Below are 13,306 nucleotides of genomic sequence, written 5' to 3'. Positions count from 1 at the left end.
GAACTTTACTTTTACCGCCCCTTTCTTGCCGCTTTACACAAAAAATTAAATGGTACTGAGTGCAAATGCTAATTTGTTCTCAAATAAATAAAATGAAATAATGACAAAAAGTGCAGTAAGGATTCATTAAATTGGAATATTTGAAAAGTAAAATGCAAGGGTTATGAATAACGTACAGCTGAACTGTGGATAATATCCCACTTTCCTGAGAAACAAAATGTTAGCAGTAAGATACGAAAGTTAAATAACAATATTTCAAATACCTCCCTACTTGTTTAGCATATGAATAATAAAAAATGACTTGAAACAGACAAAGTATACAAATACTAGTTTCATTTTATTTGCAATTTAAAATTTCTTACAAGATAAAAGTAAATAATGAAATCTGCCTGAATATTGTAGGTATGACTCAAATAAAGCCATGGAAATCCTTGATATATGATGCACTGACAAGATGGCCAGACTCAAAATGAGAGAAAAAAGGGATGATTTCAAGTATAAACACACTATGAGGATTTGACACAAAATAGAAAGTTTCAGAACAAGAGCTAAAAAACAGGTTCTGTAATCTACATGTTGGAAAGCTTTTGGATTGCAGTCATACAAACAGTACAAGATACCTTCTGTAAGAGACATGCTGAACCAGAAAATGCCATCTACTGTCGCATATAAATACAATTGGTATTTTAGTGATGTTTACTGTTAATTTAAAAGATTTCCAATTATTTGTGACTTTGAATATGAGCTGCTTATGTTCCCAATGTGCAGTTCTGTCATCATTTGGGCTACAAACAAGAACATCTGCAAAAGGAGCACAGATTGTATTCATGATTAACAGATTTTTCAGAAAGAGAAACTTTGAATATTTAAGGGTTTAAAAATTAATTGTACTATTTGTATGTATTGACAAGTCAATGTTGGGAAACAAAACAAGCCCCAAAAAAAAAAAAAAAAAAAAAGAAAAATCAATGATACCAAATTGCTTAAAAAACCAATTTGATTGATGGGCTACCCAAAACATCTGCATGCAAACACACCTCACATATCTGTAATAGCCAAAAACAAATGACCAGTTGTCTTGTTTCCTCTTAGATTTTCTTTATGACAAACCAGGAGACAAGATCCACTGCAAAAGCACAAAATACTACCAAGTATTTTTGGTCTAGTTTCTTATTACATCGGAAATAAGGAAAAACTAACTTCTAAGCAACTTTTCAGCAAAATGTAGGAACTTGTTTTCAGTTAATAATTCCTTAAAATTGATGAAAAAGTACTGGTTTCAGTGGCAGATTGAATTATAACAAGAGACTTTCCATGTTACTTGAGGAATTATTCATCTTGTTAAAAAGCTACTTGTCAGCTAAATCTGTCTTATTTCATGAGTATTTAAAGATAGTTGTGTTACAAAGTAGACCAAAAGTACTAGATAAGATTTTGTGTTTTTGTGTTCCCCTGTGGCTTTTCCAAGCTCCCTTTCAAACGGGAGACTGAGACATCTGGATCTGCAACAAGGTATAAAGAGGACAGATGCTGAGTCGGGAGGCCGGGGACTCTTGTGTGATTGCTCATGAGTCTAGGTGGGCACAGTGATGCTGCGAGCCAGAAGAGCCAGCAGAGCGATCTCCACTACGCCGTGGGCTTGCTCCAGTGCCTCCACCGCCTCCCTGGCAGAAAAACCCGCTGCCTGGATCCTCTGGATGTGCTCGGCTGGGAACTGTTCCATAAAGGGACGTGGAGAGGGTGGGACGGGGACCGGGGACGACGAAGGTGGAGGGGCCTGAGTGAGAAGAGGAGCAGACGAGGACGAGGTGCTTGAAACTTCCTGTGGCGGGCTAACAGCCGCTGATGCAGGGCTGAGGAAAGCTTGCTCCGTCTGGAGGGAATCCGGGGTGTTGGCGGCTTGTCCGTCTGCGACTCCTCGTCCGTGTTGCCCCTCCGGTGGTTCCCTGAACTCGGGGAACGTTCCAGAACCGGGGGAAACCTCTGGCTCAGGGTGAGAAGCGCCACTAACGCAGGTCTCTTCTCTATCCTCTGAGCTGTCGGGGCACCGTGGCGGTTCGAGCCCTTCCCCCATTTCTGCTGCGCCTTCATGCAGACGCTCAGCCTGACCTTGGAGGTCGGGGACGGGACTCTCCGACGGTTCCTCGTCAGCAGCACAGTTAGCTTTGGCATCACTTGTTTCTGCAGCAGCTGCGTTGGCAGTAGAAGGGGCAGGCTGGGTGTCTTCTGGCGTCGGTGTGCTTGGCTCAGGGGAAGCTTTGTCCGAGTCCTGCCCATGCGGGTGGGACGGGGAGCAGGACATGCTGCGGTTCTGCGATTGCACCAGCAGCTCGTGGAGCTCCTTCAGCGCCGCCGCCAGGGACGGGATGCTGTCGGAGCTGGAGCAGCGGTCTCCGTCAGGCTGCTCCCTCTCAGCGGAGTCGGCGGGACACGCCATTTCGACGGAGTCGGCCTCCGCGGTCTCCGCCGCTTCGCTTTCGCTCACCTCCTGGTCCATGGGCTGTTCGGGCACACACTCCTCACGCGAAGAGCTCTCCACCTGGTCAGATTCAACATCGTCAGCTGGCGCCGCCCCACTGGGCTCCTGGGACTCACTGGCGAATATATCCGATGTTGGACTGTGAGCGGGGGACAGGTCGGGTTCGCTTTGGAGAGGCAGAGGGTGGAAACGGTCGCCATGAGGTGGAGAAGCATCGTTTTCTGGGGTCAAAGGTTGAGGAAGCTGTGGGGCCTGCTGCACGGCGGCCGGCGCAGACTGGGAGCGATCCAAGGTCGGGTTCTGTGATTGACAACTGGAAGGGCTTTGAGAGGAAGAGGAGGGTATGGCCATTCGGTCTAAGGGTCTTGGTAATATAAATGGCGAGGGCTGCAGTGAGGTAGTTTGTCCATCTGCAGTGTCTAATATGGGAGAAAACAGAACTGGGAATCAGCCAGCTGGACGACGTTTCAACCACATTTATGAATGTTCAGCTCTCTCGCACTAACAACTCATGAACAATGCTACTTCTGCTTTTAAATGTCACAAGCTCAGGTTTAATACACCAATAAGTAAACATAAAAAGGTACGACAACCACACAGCAGCGAAATAACAGCAAAATAAAAAACTAAATGATTCAACTGCAATGGACTTAGCTCTGGCAATGGTCTTGTGAGTTTGCAGTACCTGGTTGGTCGGGCCCTCTTCAGCTGTCTCCAAATGCATCAGTGCTCTCCTGCTCAGGGGTTAGGGGCACACACCACACACATCATGCAAAGGGACGGAGAAAGTTAGCAGTCACACACAGAGCATGCAACCAAACCAAACCAAACTGTCGGCCTTTTCACACACGTCAGATGTGAAAAGTGTCATCTGAAAACAACCTGAGCCCGGGCCGGGTTCTTCATCGGGATGTTCACAAACCCGTCAGTCAACCGCAGAAGCTCCTGAATGAAGTCACTTCGGCTGAACGTTCAAAACCAATTATTAGAAATTTTAATCTCGTCATATATTGTTTTACTTTGACTGAGAACTTTTAAATATTTATCAGATCATAAGAAATCATCATGTTTGAGCCAATATTTTCAACCAAGGGACTTCATTCATCTACAGTTGACCATTATTTTAAGTTAACAGCAATGACACGCTTCTTATAACTGCTAACAAATGTTTCCACTGCTGTTTTTTATCATTTATCTTTTAAAATGAGCTCCATGTATATGAGATTGGAAGGACTTTGTACCATCACCCCAATCTTAAGCTCTCCACAGAAACTCAAACTTCAACTGTTTTTTTCTTTTTTTGACTCGGTAACATTAATAACATTAAGTCCAGTCAGAAGGAGGATGCTTGTAAACCTAAAAGATTAGAGTTTAAGGGTGTTTGTGACACAGTATTTATAATTCAGTCTCTGAGAACAGAAAATTTACATCAAATTCAAATTAGTGCAGCTGATTCTAGTTTCTGAAAAATCTGCAAAATTATCTCTTGTCTAATCAATCCACGTGTTTTTAGTGCAACTTCAAAATCTCAAAATATTATAATACTCGCAATTAACTTAAGTATATGTAAGCTTCACACCTGTGTTGTTTAAGTGAACTAAACTTTGCACTGGGGAAGACTTACTGGTGTTTATAACTCTCATATTCTATTCTTCAAGATAAGATGTTTTACTTATAAGATGATAGGGTAACACTTTATTTGAAGGGGGGTGAATAAGACTGTCATGACACTTTCATAAACATGTCAACACGTCATGAACATGAATACACCTTCATGAATATTTATGACTGTTGTCATAAAGCGTAATTCGGTAAATTATGACACTTTTAATACAAAGTTGACATTATTCAAAATGTCTTTGTTATGACAAATTGACATTAACCAAGAAATCATTACTGATATAAATTTGTTACTGATTGCACTTTAAAAATTAGGTAACTTTATGTTATTAAAGATAAAGTTTAAACAGTAATGATTTCTTGGTTAATGTCAAGTTGTCATAACAAAGACATTTTGAATAATGTCAACTTTGTATTAAAAGTGTCATAATTTACCGAATGACRCTTTATGACAACAGTCATAAATATTCATGAAGGCGTATTCATGTTCATGACGTGTTATGTTCATGACATGTGTTATGTTCATGACATGTGTTATGTTTATGACAGTGTCATGTCAGTCTCATTCACCCCCCTTCAAATAAAATGTTACCGATGATAGATATTATGTAATGGTTTGTAACATTTCAGGTTAACAATGCTGCATTCATTTTGTCTCAGGTTCATGTCTGAAAACCTGCACTGTTTGACTTTTGTTGGATTGCTGTCGAGCCAGTGTTATTTGTTTGAGTTATCAGTACAAATCTGTCACAATGTGTTAGTTTTTTCTGTACAGATGTTGTGTTTTGTTCTGGTGTTCTGAAATGGAGCCATGCTCCTTAATTTAATTCTGTGTATTTCTGACTTTCTGAATGACAGTAAAGTGAATGTTAAATGTATTTCTCTCCATTTTGTGGCTTCACAACTCCAAAGGATTTGAAAAAGAGTTTGAGAAGAACGATGTTCACCTCTAGTTTGGTGGTCAGAAGAGAAAATAAACGGGTTATTCTAGAAGCTTTTATGTTTTATACACGGAGCCTCGTTGCTCACAGATCTCCAGTTTTCCGAGTTGGAATCCTAAGTCTGGGGAAGCTCTACTCGGTTTCTTTTTGTTTAAGAGCTTTGATATTCCCACTTCAGAGAGAACTCAAAACGCAACGCACCAATTACCAGAGAGTTTCTGTTAATGGAAAATCATCTTCAGTTCGCTCTTGCTTTTGTATTCCTGCCACCGGATGTTTATATTCCGTTTGCATTTCATTAATCTGATTCAGAAAAAAAAAACCCTCCTACGTCTCGGCTTGAACTGCATGTTCTTTTCAGTTTATCTGAGTAGGCGGCTCCGAGTGGTTCTCCTCAGACATTCATCTGAACTGCCAGCAGAAGCTCATGCTAGACTTTCATATCTTTGCATAATAGAAAGGTACTGTAAGTTGGCACTAATGCATAATTTTGGAGGGGATTTCCTCCAAATTTTGACTCGGTACAGAAAGGAAGACACCCACCATGAGCGGTACAGCTGACAGGTCCGTTACGCCAAAGACGAGACGCAGATGTTAAGTTTCACCTCATAAATATCAGTTTCTAGCTCTGATGACATAAAATCCTAATCTCATTGGACAGCGATCTGATCTCATCTTTTTCTTGAAACACATTCAAACTGTCGAGGTGATGACATGAAGTGACTGGAAATTCAGATGAGTGCGTAAATGAGGTTGAGAGTAAGAAGCTTTAAGTGGCACATGCAAATGTACATCTAACAGAGCTGGAGAGAAAAAAAAAATAATAAAAAAAATCAGTGAAACCAGAGCGCTGACAGCTTCTTACCACTCTCTTGTATAGATCTCTGAAGGGCCTCTGCCAGTTCTCTGTCGGCGATCTCCTCTGGACGCGCGTCCTCGCGTCCTTCTGGTCCGTACGCAAGCCGGGCGCACTCCGGCAGCTCCGCCTCAGACAGGAAGCGCGTTTCGGTGCCCGTGGTGCCGATGATGAGCAGGTTCTTCTTCAGGTCGATTGAACACTACGAGGAAAAACGGACAGAAAACGTCCCAAAATTATCGAGAGGAGAAAAAGAAATGCCTGTCTGCATGTGCGCCTTGTTAAATTACGATTTCATCTGTATAACTCATCTCAATTTTATTCTATTTATTTATTTTATCATATAGATATACTTTTTGAATACAGCTAACCTGATGTCTCTTAAGCATGTCCAGGCCTAGCAGCATATCCATCGGCTGGTCCTCCAATATGGAGAACGAACAAGGAAGGAAGTCTCCTTCTATTTGGACCTGAGCTGGAAGGAAGAAAACGGAGAGAAAGGAGAACAAAGAGTTAAAGTTTTATCATGATTTTGTAAGGAAGGCATAAGACTGTGTGTCACAGCAAATATAGCCCAACTTTTTGGGCTATAACACATATATTGAAAAGACTGGTATTGAAAAACAATCCCATTTGCAATATGGTTATTAAGGACACCAGTCGTGTTATTTGCAGCATTAAACTGCACACAGTAACTCCATTTAATCATATTTTCAAAAATATTGTTGAGGAAATGGTTGAAATAACAATCCGAACCATGTGGAGAGTTTTGGGGAGTTTTTAAACGTCAAGAATTGATATTTATCGTGACAACAATAAATAAAAACTCTATCACAATAAATTATAAACAATGAGATAAACCCTGTTTTCAGAGAGAATGATTTTCTGCTGCTCCACAACCAGATAATATCAGGACATTTTGTATCCAAATAGTTACATTTGACCGAGCTCTGCTTGTTTGGATTTTAAAAATTTGAATCTGCAAGCAGAGAAAAGCAACGAGTCGCTTCACGCTTATGAAATCACAACCAAAGGATTGTAAAACTAAAGAGGATAATGCATTCAGTGAATATAAAACCACTCTAGTTGTATTTTAATATACTCCATTTTAACATGTTGAAGAGCCATCTACCCAAATGAACTCTGCCGATGATCTTCTGAGTGCCCACTCCTTTGGCGATCCCCGCCCAGCGCCGGTCCACCAGTCGCATGATGTTGCAGCGCTCTGCACACGCTTGGCTCATGATGGTCATCTGCGCTCCTTAACATGACAAACAAAAAACGGATAAAAGGAGGACAAAAATTGACAAAACAGGACGGAAAGGTGCAATTTCGGTATCAAACATACTGTGTCGATTTTATTCATGCTTGAATGTCGGCATTAACGACTGTAACTAAAGTCAGACACTGATGGCTGGTGTGTTAATGTTGCTTTTTTACATGTATTCAAACATGAGAGAACGACAAACAGAAAGGTAAATTCAAATATAAAACAAATCCTTATCAACTAAAAGTGACATTCCCACTAACTTTGAAGCCAAGATATTTTTGAACATGCTGAAACTAAACCGCTGTTCAGCGCTCGCATGTTTTATTACCACTCCGTTTCTTGACCAACAAACTTGTAGAAACTTTATCAGGCATCAGGGTTTTATGTTCATTACCTGAGTCAACAAAAGCTTTCACAGGATGGCCATTGACTTTGCAGTTAATGTACAGCATAACCACCTGTCCAAAGCTTTCTGGGGCCTCCTCCATTGCAATTGTCATATTCTCCTCCACGTTGTGCTGCCTGGAAAAAGGAAGAAAGTTAAAACATGGCGGTTAAATACTGAATTTTAATGCACGGTTGAATTAAGTTAGAAATGGCAAAAATCATGTTCAAATTTTGCACCTTCATTATCAGTGAAACCAGAGCTGTGTTGTATTTTGTATTGCATTGTAGTAAGCTGTTATAGTGATTTTCAAATGTTTTCCTACCTGATGTCCTCCTCAATCTTTGCCTGAGCTTCCAAATCAAACGGATCAGCGGTCAGAAGTCTGATTCGCTCTTGCTCTCTTCTGGCTCGATCCTGTTGTTGCTCCAGCAGCACTTTGGTGAAACGCTCTGAGAAAAGAAAAACCGAGGGATCAAATAACTGCTAGTTGGGAGTTTGTTGATACAACAAATGTAAGCAGCTTATTCCAACAATCTCAGCAAGAGGAAAGGCAGTTTTGAAAGAAAAAACTGAAAAATCTTGTTTGCCAAAAATTGTGTATAGGAGATTGCAGACATGCTTGACATGCTTGTAACTGCAGAAAATGGTTGTTCTAAAATGTATTGACTTGAGGAAACTAAAAACAAATAACTAACTTTTCTGTATTTCTCTTCTCAATTATGCCCTACATAAAATCCTAATAAATTATATTCAAGTTTGTGTTGGTAATGTGACAAAAATATTAAAAACCTCCCCAGCTACTAAGCCTCTTTAAGGAACTAAAAACTTGAATGTGTTCACCTAAATCTCCACTCAGCAGGGCCTCAGCAAGTGGTGGGTTTCTCTCCTTGAGCAGAGAAAGCTCATGCGGATTGGATAAAAGCATCTGTTGTAGTAAGGCGGGGTTGTCCAGGCCCTGTGGCGAAGAGCCGCGAATGGCCATCGGTGTAGAAGGCTGTGTGGGGCGCGGCTGCGGCTGCGGCTGTGGCTGTGGCGGCGGCGGCGGCTGCTGTGGAGCTTGTTGCCGCGGCTGCGGGGCAAAACTTTGATTGGGTGAAGATGAGGTGCCAGGGACTGTGATGGATCTGAAGTCGATACGGGGCAGGCCTGATGAGGAGGAGAAAGGCAGAGAAGTTAGACTTTTCACCCATCCATCCACTGACTCCACCCACTGGTGGGGTGGAGGAGTCTAGAGCCTATCGACACTGGATGAAAGGCAAAGTACACGGGGCAACACACAGACACGCTCACACACATTCACACCTAAAAGAAGTTAAGAGACACTAATAAATGCAATTTTTGTTTAACCTGCTTTTGGACTGTGGGAGGAGGCTTAAGAACCCGTAGAGAACCCGCACATGCACTGGAAAAACAGGAAGACTGGGAATTGAACGTGGGACCTTCTCACCACCATGTGACAGAGCTTATTATCCTTATATGCACTGAGCTAACAGCCTGCAGGGAGTGACGAATGACCGTGAAAGGCAAAAGCTAACCTGACACATGGGACACGATGGCAGCAGCAGCAGCAACAAAAGTTAAAATCAACTTTTCTATTTTGTGGGGTGTGTTGTGGCGGTGCTGGGGTTAAGCACAACCCATGTATGGAGGTCTTAGTCATCGACGCAGCCGTTGCAGGTTCGATTCCTGGCCTGGCGACCTTTGCTGCATGTCTTTCCCCATCTCTCATTACTAACTTTCCTGACAATTAACTATCAAATAAAGGCCACTACAGGCAATAAAATCTTTAATAAAAAATAAAAAAATCTACTTTTTGTGCTTTGTATCAAGCCATAATGTTATTTCTCAATCAAAACCATGTCTGGTATTGAAACCTATCATAAGAACTACTTTTCAGACCAACGCTCCAAAGAACGGTTGTAAACGGCATAATGGAAAGGCATTGATGAAGGCAGAGTGTCAGAAAGAGCAGAAGTCACATTTCTTAAGTTATGCTGGATATACAAAACATTTTTATCAGAACTGAAGGTAATATAGTTACTTTATTGTGCTAAAAATGTCACTGCATTCCTGGAAAATACGTAATACTATCTCTTTCACATTTTCAACATTGTTTCACATCTCTAACCTGCATGTACACAAATGTGAATTCACTTTCACATTTGTGAAAATGAAATTTGTGCAAATTTCACTTGCACAAATGTGCACAAATTTTGCCGGTCGCTTGGTTGAGGCGGACAAGCGATTGTCACCAAATTGCAAAAGTTCCAAAGGAAATAAATGGAGAGGGAATGACGTTGCCTCCCGTGTGTCAAGCCCTAAAAACTAATAAGCCAGCCTGCTGGTCAAAGGAAATGTCAACAGACATGTTACCTGGAAAAGCTGGTTGAGTTTGTGGAGGCCTTCTGTCAGCTTGTCGAAGAACAACCACATCTCCATCCTTCACACCGTAAGTCCCCAAGGCACGGGTGGGGTCTTGTAGGGGCTGCTCTACATACGTGATCTGTTTGGAAGAAAGGTTAAGATTATTTAATCGATGGAGATCCCACTGCAGTCCAACCATGCTGCACTCACCATGAGCTACTTCTTGCAAGTATCTTGCTCTAGTAAATTGAATTTAAAATAGTATAAGAATTTTACAGGCTGCAGCCCGACAACAAGAGATAACATGAAACAGTAATTTGTCATTTTGCATAATGAGTAGTTTTATTTTTGTTGGAAAATAATAGAGGATTCATTAATGCGGTAAAATATAACATATAATCAAAATATTTTTGCAAAACATTGCAAGATCTCAGTTCTGAGCAGCATCACCCTGCTAGAACTTCAGCATCTTGGTCAAGAAGATCTGGAACAAACTCATTTCCTGACCAGCTAAATTACCGACAAATAAACTTTGAATGCATGGGAGAAATTTTAAATATTAGGTTCCACTAAATCTTGCATCGAAGCAGATTTTGGAATGATTTTGGATGAAATGTTACATTGGAACACTTGATGTTAAATGTTTTGAAGTGACAGTATTATTTGTTGTTTGTTTTTTTAGTTTTAAATAAAGTGATAATATGAAAGTTTGGTACTTTTAATCGAGGTTACTTTAATCTGGGAATATACAGGTCTATGTCCATTTGCAACACGTTTAATGCAATGGTTTATCTTAATTTAACATTCTTGTTTTCAGTATGTTTAGTAGAGATCTGTATAAATCTAAAATCAACAATAAACACAGTGAAGACACTGTTATAGTCTGGAGCAGAGAACAGAGATTAGTACCATCAGATTCACCATTGCCTGCTTTTTCTCCTAACACACTGCACATGCTGGAACAAATATCCAAATAACCAGGACCTCTACGTTTCTGACATAGTTCGTGGATCTTCTGGAAAAGGGGGCCTACATCCCAAATGAAAAAATGTCAGAAGATTCTGTTAGAAATCTGGCAAAGTATAAGCTGAAGGCTGTTTTCCAGTCAAACTAAATCAGTTAATTTTTGTACAGTCTTAGACCAAAGAGTATACAATTATGTGTTAGTGCGTTCTATTTAAATTTTCTTAAATGAAAAATATTTAGAGATCCACCAGTCAAGCCTTTTGTGGTTCATACATATTCCCGTGTTTTTTTATTGAGGTTTTTGAGGTAGTATTTTCACGTTTTAAACTGAAGCGATTATGACAGTATCTCTTTATGCATCAAATAATTTTTTCCTGTCCTTTTTCTATTTTTTCTAGTGTTTCTCACCCCACGTGTGAAGCTGTTGCTGAACTGTAGATCATGCAGCAGCAAAAGACTCACATTTTGTTTCTTTGATACAAAAAATACGAGCACAATCTCTACTGTTTTTAATTTTTCCTACTAAGTTGCACATTTCTTTGAATGAGAGTAAGTTAGTTTTAATAACTGCACAGTATATTTTATATATAAATATTTTTTACTTTTGTGTAAAACTACATGCTACATAGCCAGTTGATTGGTGCGTCTACATAGTTGTTGGTTGAGATCAAGCACAAGGCCAATGAAAACACTGAACTTTCCAATTAGTCCCTAAAACCATAACACCAGATTTATACAGCTATGTTTAGTGTTAAAGCTGTTAAAAATACACTGAACCTTAAACTGTAAGAGTATTTTCTAAGCTTACATTTTCTCTTTATCTTGATAAGCCAACCAGAAACATGTAGCTACAGATAACTACTTCATTTGTTCATAGTTAACTTTACAGGTTTGGCACTAAGTTTATGCTATGGTAGATAAAACTTCATCAATAATGTTCTAATAAACGAGTAAAAAATATGTCTAAAAGCTTATTTGTTGTTAATAACTCATGTTTCGCAACAGCTCAAGCGTCAAATCATCAACAGAGCGATTCATGCTAGCTAGGTTAGCTGCTAGCTGAGTTAGCTCCGCGGCTACATTCAGTTTGGGTCTTGCCTGAATTTCCCCAGCTGGGATTCCTGACTCCAGTTCACAAAGTGCTACAAAGTCCCTCAGCTCCAGCTCCGGGGACACGTCGAGGGCAAACGTGGTTTCTGGACGATCCCTCGGCGCGCAGAAAACGGTGACCAGCATCGTTTTGTGGAGCGGGGGGACAGAAACAGGATCACTGGACAAACCCTGTTCTTCTACAACAGAATGCGGTTAGTGTAGTTCCTTATGTCACACAGGAAAACACGATCACTACGCGGATTTTCCGAAAAATTGAAACGTGTATGTCGGTACAAATGACATCAAAAATCGAAAGTACTGTAAAATCGAAAGTCAGGCACTGTTTGGACTCAATTGGTGAACGCCTGACGTGACAGTTTCTCTTTTAAGAACAACAAAATATTAAGTATTGCTCAACAGTGCCACATGATTTACGGCATGTCGCACAACAGTACTTTCTTCTTCTGTGGTTGTTGCAAGCATTTCATGGGAATGTGCTCCGCCTACAGGAAGGAAAAGGGTAATGTACATGATAATTGTACTTTGCGATTCAACATATTTTTACTCAAGTAAAAGTAAAAAGAAGACGCCCAAGAAACTACTCGGGTAAAAGTTAGTAAAAGTACAATTTACATGTTTTATGGGATTGCCTGGATCTTACTGGTAAGGAATCCAAGGAGAAATCTGAACCATATATTGAAGCTTAACTTGCCACTTGACCAAAAATTTTTATATCTTGAGATTTATGTCATTGTGTGGATTGGAAAGAAAGTTCAAATTCTCAAAATCTGTTTAATGGTGACAATAATAACGATAAATATTTGGGTCAAAGCTCTACCTCCCACACATCATCAGTGGCAAGAAGGTTTAGATGTCTATGTAATGGAAAAAAAATACTGCAGGTCTTTATTTAAAGACTTGTTTATGTGGTTTCTTGTTATTAAACCACACGCCACTTTGGTGAGATTAAACTATTTACTAGCTTCACTTGATATGTTGATAAATTGATTTTTATTCCTCATTTAAAGTCTAAGTGTGTGTGTGTCTAAAACGGCTCATCAAAACTGCCTGATTTTTCTGCGGGAGACAATCCCAGACATTCTGCATATAAACAGCCAAAGAACCAAGATCTCTAAATTACTGATGCTGTGCAGGGATTAGTCAATGAAGTTACTCCTGTGGGTACATTAACTTATTATTTAAAGCGAGGCAAGTTTATTTGTAGTTCATAGCAGATTTCATGTACAGGAGAATTCAAAATGATTTGCATAATAAAAAAGTCTTAAAACATTTAAAAACACATATAACAACATATAGTACATAATAATAA

At 40.1% G+C, this 13,306-nt stretch overlaps 1 protein-coding gene across 3 annotated transcripts; it reads right to left on the bottom strand.

The window, feature by feature from the left end:
- Positions 1–318: 318 nt before the first annotated feature.
- Positions 319–12,418, bottom strand: ddi2 (DNA-damage inducible protein 2). 3 transcript variants are annotated; one of them, XM_008408694.2, is made up of 10 exons: positions 11,983–12,418; positions 9,928–10,057; positions 8,395–8,700; positions 7,877–8,003; positions 7,561–7,688; positions 7,029–7,157; positions 6,268–6,371; positions 5,906–6,098; positions 3,165–3,213; positions 2,859–2,898 (listed from the first exon to the last, which is right to left on the bottom strand). In XM_008408694.2, exons 1-9 carry the CDS (start codon positions 12,118–12,120, stop codon positions 3,203–3,205), a joined length of 1,266 nt encoding a protein of 421 aa, XP_008406916.1. In that variant the 5' UTR covers positions 12,121–12,418; the 3' UTR covers positions 2,859–2,898; positions 3,165–3,202. The 3 variants fall into 3 exon arrangements, with proteins under 3 accessions (XP_008406914.1, XP_008406915.1, XP_008406916.1); XM_008408692.2 differs by lacking the exon at positions 3,165–3,213 and having other exon boundaries at positions 319–2,898; positions 11,983–12,417; XM_008408693.2 differs by having other exon boundaries at positions 2,837–3,213.
- Between the last annotated feature and the right edge of the window lie 888 nt (positions 12,419–13,306).

This window comes from Poecilia reticulata, linkage group LG5 (assembly GCF_000633615.1).
Source record: "Poecilia reticulata strain Guanapo linkage group LG5, Guppy_female_1.0+MT, whole genome shotgun sequence".
NCBI classification, from domain to species: domain Eukaryota; kingdom Metazoa; phylum Chordata; class Actinopteri; order Cyprinodontiformes; family Poeciliidae; genus Poecilia; species Poecilia reticulata.
The sequence above is the reverse complement of the archived record's forward strand: the minus strand, read 5'-3'. Positions and strand labels throughout refer to the sequence as shown.